This window comes from Pteropus vampyrus, unplaced genomic scaffold (assembly GCF_000151845.1).
Source record: "Pteropus vampyrus isolate Shadow unplaced genomic scaffold, Pvam_2.0 Scaffold1, whole genome shotgun sequence".
Classification (NCBI taxonomy): Eukaryota; Metazoa; Chordata; class Mammalia; order Chiroptera; family Pteropodidae; genus Pteropus; species Pteropus vampyrus.
In genome coordinates, this window is record NW_011888782.1 from 32,512,320 (window position 1) to 32,518,319 (window position 6,000).

At 38.9% G+C, this 6,000-nt stretch overlaps 1 protein-coding gene across 5 annotated transcripts in view; it reads right to left on the minus strand.

The window, feature by feature from the left end:
• Positions 1 to 6,000, minus strand: part of CD200 (CD200 molecule) — a 26,375-nt gene that overhangs the window by 14,427 nt on the left and 5,948 nt on the right. For 3 of the 5 annotated variants that reach the window (XR_002778208.1, XR_002778220.1, XM_011380515.2), the window contains exon 2: positions 895 to 976. The exons of the other annotated variants lie outside the window; for them this stretch is intronic. Coding sequence is in view for 1 of the 3 variants with exons in the window: in XM_011380515.2 (XP_011378817.1) it covers positions 895 to 976 (82 nt within the window). In the remaining 2 variants the exon portion in view is untranslated. The remainder of the gene's footprint in view (positions 1 to 894; positions 977 to 6,000) is intronic. 5 annotated transcript variants of the gene reach the window in all.

Consider the following 6,000-nt stretch of genomic DNA (forward strand, 5'->3'; position numbering starts at 1 on the left):
TCCAGTTTTACTCTTGGTAGATATGAAACGTTCTGGGAGCAATACCTGTTGTTGGGATTGGGGTTTGTTGAGATTTTGCAAAGAAGAGATTTGGAGAAATTTCTGCTTTTAAAATGGAGAATAGAAAAGGAATCAAAGCTTCAGTTGTACTTCTTGGGTGATTTTTCTCTTTGACTATGGAAGAAATAATTTAGTGGAACGCTTACAATTTTTTACTTATATAGAATGCTTATATAGAATTCTATTCAGATTCCCCCAGTCAATTGTTAAATCCTGTGTTGCAGATGGTATAAAACCTGTTCTTCGTTCACCTATGATGGCTGATATATCACAAAGTCATATGGAAGGTGATGAAAAGCCAGCAGCAAGAGAGGGTTGGCCTCTACTGAAACAGAGGAGGAAGGTCTGGCACAACTAGGCAATTCAGCAGATAAGTGGACAGCACAGGCATAAGTTTTATATAGTAGACCATGTGAACCTTTGTAATCTCTATATTTCATTAATTTCTAGATTTTTCTGTAAAAGAGGGGCACACCAGATTACCTTCCAAAGGGTCGTATTCATCTATACTCCCTCAAGCATTTCCATGTCTTTATAAACATAGGTAATTATTATTTTAAAATTTATTCAATTCTATAGGTAAAATATATCTGAATTAGAATTTTTTTTCATGTCTAGTTTTATCTATAGAAACAGTGCCTAAATAGCAAAGTCTTCTTCCACTTTGAAAACAAAACTGTGGGAAGCAGAAAGAACCACTCTTACTCTTCCAAGAGAATTACATGTTTAAACAATTCATGCAGACAAATGAACCAGCACAGCACAAACAACAAATCTCTCCACTCCAGAAATCGTATTTCCTGGACTCCAAGCAGGGGAATTGAGTATGTTTACCTTGCGCCCTGCATAGCGTCACTGCAGCCAAGAACCAAATCAGTCTGTAGGTAGACAAATGACAGAAGAACCTCCCGAACACCTGAAGATAGAGAGCACAGTACAAAAATGGGCATTTGGATGTGGACAAAACTAAGGAAGCTTCAATCTCATCGCTAACTCAGGGAATGTTGCAGCTAAAGTATTAACCACCAGAGAACTTTGGTTTTGTGGAAGCAGAATCATAAACTATAAACAGAAGAAATAACAGGGTCTGCTCAGGATATGGGAAAAGAAAAGCAGCAATGTGGCTCCTTCATTATGGCATCCTAGCAATATGAGATCTTGCTCCTAAAGCCACATGGTAAAGAGCAAAATCTCAAAGACATTGGATCTCTGGGGAAAACAAACTACTATAAATACACATAGAAAATACAGAGACTACAAATGTTAGAGAGCACCTACTTCCAAAATAATCCATATCTGTTAAAACTAAAAAATGTAACTTAGGGATAACCACTTAGAAACAAGTGACTGCTTCTGTAGTTTGCTGAGGTAGATTTTCCTGCAAATTCTGAAAATTTTATATAAATTTTACCTTTTAAAAACCAGTAATGGGAGTAAAGTCAAGATGATAAGCTAGGTAAAAGTGGGGTTCACCTCCTCCTACTACTGCATTATAATTACAACCAAATTATAAAACAATCAACTTGGAGAACCACCTGAAGTGCAGCATATAAACAAAAAGCCACATCAAGACTAGTAGGAGGGGCAGAAATGTGAAACAAGCTGGCCCCAAACCCACATATGGCAATTGAGCACCAAGAAGGAGAGCATGGCTGCAGAAGCCCCCATGAAGGAGTAGGAGCCCTAGCCGCACACAGGAGTTCCTCAGCCTGAAGTTTCCAGTCCCCGGAAGAGGAGTTCCCACAAAATCTGACTGTAAAAATCAGTGAGGATTCTGGCCATCTGGGTGAGACAGAAGAAACCTGAAATCTCAGATGTCTCCTGTAAAGGGTCTGCTCACACACTCACTCACTTGCAGACACTCACCCTGGGCTCTGGTGGAGGGTCAGCAGCTTGGGGGGCACAAGAGACATACAGGAAAAGCAGAGTTGTGAAGCATCGGGGCAAGGGCCGGAGGTACAGCCACCATTGTCCATTGTTCTTTTGTCGGGGCTCCCTCCTGTACACTCTACAGACTGGCGCCATCTTGCCTATGTTGAACCCTCCCCTCCGCATGATCAATTCTGAATCTGCATTGGCCCAGTGAGATTGGCCAGCTGTACCTCGTGTTCCCCTGAGACCCTGCCCCACTCAACCCACAAATTGCCCCTGGCAAGCCCATTCCCAGGCAGCCAGCCCCACCCTGTGCTTTCCCTAGGCTGAGAATTTGACAGCAGCCTTCAACTTGCTTGTGTGGCCTGTGTGTGGCTTGTGCATCCCAGGAGAGACTTTTAATGGTGGGCCACCAGCCCCATCCCCAAGCTACAGTATTTCTTGAACGGATTTTGGGTGTCTGAGGACTCAAGGCAGGCAGCAGCTGACCTTGTGGCGATTGAAGACTTTTATGAGAGGCTACATGTTTAGGACTGACAACAAAACCTGAATCTCCACTGGCTGAGTAAAATTGGCTTGCTTTACCCTGGTAACTCCCTGGGTCCCCAACCTACCTAACTCATGTATCATCCAAAGGCTCTTTCAGCTGTGGAGCCTGATGGGAAGCTGGTAGGCAGCCTCAGGCCTTGAGGCGTACTACTCTTTTTGCTAAGCCACTCCAAGCCCAGTACTGGGGGTGGGGTAACCAACCTCAGCTTGCAGCGTAGTCTCTTCCACTTGCCTCCAGATCCAGCATAGGAAGCAACCGTCATTATAGCACTTTGTAGCTCCTATCAGGTATCCTTGAGCAATCAAAGGCAGTGGCTGACCTTGGCCCATACAGGAACCCCCTCCCAAGGTACCACAGAACCAACATACCTGGAGGATGGCATCACAGCACACAGAGCACCACCGGACTAGCCCCATAAACAGCACACCCAAAGAGTGGTCTCAACAGGTACACAAGCCTGCTGGGATGAATGTCCACTCCAAGGAGACAGATCCTACACAGCAGCTCCTACCTTGTGGCAAATCCTCATAGCCACTCAGACCAAGAGTCAGTCCCATCAACTGACATGGTAATAGCAATCTAAGCTTAGCTACAACAAGAGAACACACACAACCCATGCAAGAAACATGCCCAGAGCCCCCTGGCATAGGTGATCAGGGAGACTGCAATTGGGCCACACAGGACACCTAGTACTAAAGACCATGCAGCAAATCTTCCTAATACATAGAAACAAACACAAAGGCGACTAAAATGAAAAAACAAAGAAACATCCTGTAAATTAAACAACAGAAGAAAACTCCAGGGGGGAAAAAAAAAAACTAAATAAAATAAAGGCAAGCAACCTACCAGATACAGAATTCAAAACACTGGTTATGAGAATGCTCAATGAACTTAGGGGGAGAATATATGATCTCAGTGAGGACTTCAGTAGAGAGATAGTAAGCATAAAAAAAGGACATAGAAACCATAAAAAAGAACCAGTCAGAAATGAAGGATATAATAACTGAAATGAAGAATACACTGGAAGGAATAAACAGTAGATTAGATGAAGCAGAGGATTGAATCAGCAAGTTGGAAGACAAGATAGCAGAAAACACTCCATCAGAATAGCAACAAGAAAAACAAATCCAAAAACAATGAAGCTAGTTTAAGAGATCTCTCATCATTATAGGGGTACCAGAAGGAAGAGAGAGCCAGGGATTGAGAACCTATTTGAAGAAAGGGTGACAGAAAACTTCCCTAACTTGGGAAAGGAGATAGATATACAAGTCCATGAAGCACAAAAGAGTCCCAAACAATGAGAATCCAAACAGATCCACACTAAGACATATCCTAATTAAATGCCAGAGGTTAAACACAAAGAGACAATCTTAAAAGCACCAAAAAAAAAGTAGCAAGTTACTTACAAGGGTACTTCCATAAGAATGTCAGCTGATTTTTCAACAGAAACTTTTCAGGCCAAAAAGGATCGTTAAGAAATATTCAAAGTGATGAAAAAAAGAACCTAAAACCAAGACTCATCTACCCTGGAAGGCTCTCAATTGAAATGGAATGTGAGATAAAGAGCTTTCTAGATGGAAAAAATCTAAAAATATTCATCACCAACAAGGCTGGTATTACAAAAATGTTAAGGAGACTTCTGTAAAAAGAAGAAAGGGGGAACAAATATAAGTATGAATAATAAAATGTCAATAACTTTGTACCTATTGATAACCACTTTTAATGTAAATGGATTAAATGTTCCAATCAAAAGAAACAGTGTAGTTGAATGGATAAGAAAACAATACCCATGCATATGCTGTCTGCAGGAGACCCACTTCAGATCAAATGACACAGACTAAAAAGTAAAGGGATGGAAAAAAAATATTTCATGCAAATGTAAGTGAAATAAAAAAGGTGGTGAAATAATACTTACATCAGACAAAATAGACTTTAAAACAAAGGCTATAATAAGAGACTAAGAAGGACATTACATAATGATAAAGGGATCGCTACAACAAGAGGACATAACCCTAGTAAACATTTATGCACATGTATACATATATATGCACTCATATATATAAGAGCACCTACATATATAGAGTAATTTTTGACCTACATAAAGGAAGAAATTGACAGTAATATACACATAGTAGGAGACTTTAATACCACATTGACACCAATGGACAGATCTTCCAGACAGAAAATCAACAAGGAAATAGCAGCCTTAAATGGCACACTACACCATACAGATTTAATTGATATTTTTAGAGTGTTTCATCTCAAAGTAGCAGAATATACATTCTTCTCAAGTGCACATGGAACATTTTCCAGGGTAGACCACATAATAAGCCATAAAAAGTCTCAATAAATTTAAGAAGGCTGAAATCATATCATCTTCTTCAACCACAATGGTATGAAACTAAAAATCAACTACAAGAAAAAAAATGGAAAATACACAAACACATGGAGGCTAAATAACATGCTACTAAGCAATGAATGGGTTAACAATGAGATCAAGGAAGAAATCAAAAGATACCTAGAGACAAATAAAAATAGAAACACAATGACTCAAAATCTATGGGACACAGTGAAAACAGTCCTGAGAGGGAAATTCATAGCAATGTAGGCTTACATCAAGAAACAAGAAAAATCTCAAATAAACAATTTAACCCTACATTTAAAAGAACTAGAAAAAGAACAGCAAACAAAGCCCAAAGTGAGTAGAAGGAAGGAAATAATAAAGATCAGAGTGGAAATAAATGAAATAGAGTCTAGGAAAACAATACAAAAGATCAACTAAACCAAGAGCTGGTTCGTTGAAAGGCAAAAGCAAAATTAATAAACTAACTACATTCATTAAGAAAAAAAGAGAGAAGACCCAAATAAATAAAATCAGAAATGAAAGAGGAAAGTAACAACAGACTACACAGAAACACAAAGGATTATAAGAAAATCTTATGAGCAATTATATGCCAACAAATTGGACAATGTGGAAGAAATGGCTACATTCCTAGAAACATACAATCCCCAAGACTGAGTCAAGAAGAAACAGAAAATCTGAACCCACCCATTACCATGATCAAAATCAGATCAGTAATCAAATAACTTCCAAAAAGCAAAAGTCCTGGTCTAGATGGCTTCATAAATGAATTTTACCATTTAAAGAAGAATTAACACTTATTCTTCTCAAATTTTTTCAAAAAATTCAAGAAGAAGGAAGGCTCCCAAACTATTTTTATGAAGCCACCATTATCTTGATTCCAAGACCAAAGACACTGCAAAAGAAGAAAATTATAGGCCTATATCCCTATGAACATTGATGCAAAAATCCTCAACAAAATATTAGCAAATCAAATTCAGCAATGCATTAAAATATCATACACCATGATCAAGTGGGATTTATTTCTGGGATGCAAGGTTGGTTTACCATCAACAAATCAATTAATATAATACACCACATAAACAAATTGAAAGATAAAAATCACATGATCATAAAAATAGATGCAGAAATTGCATTTGACAAAATCCAGCATCCA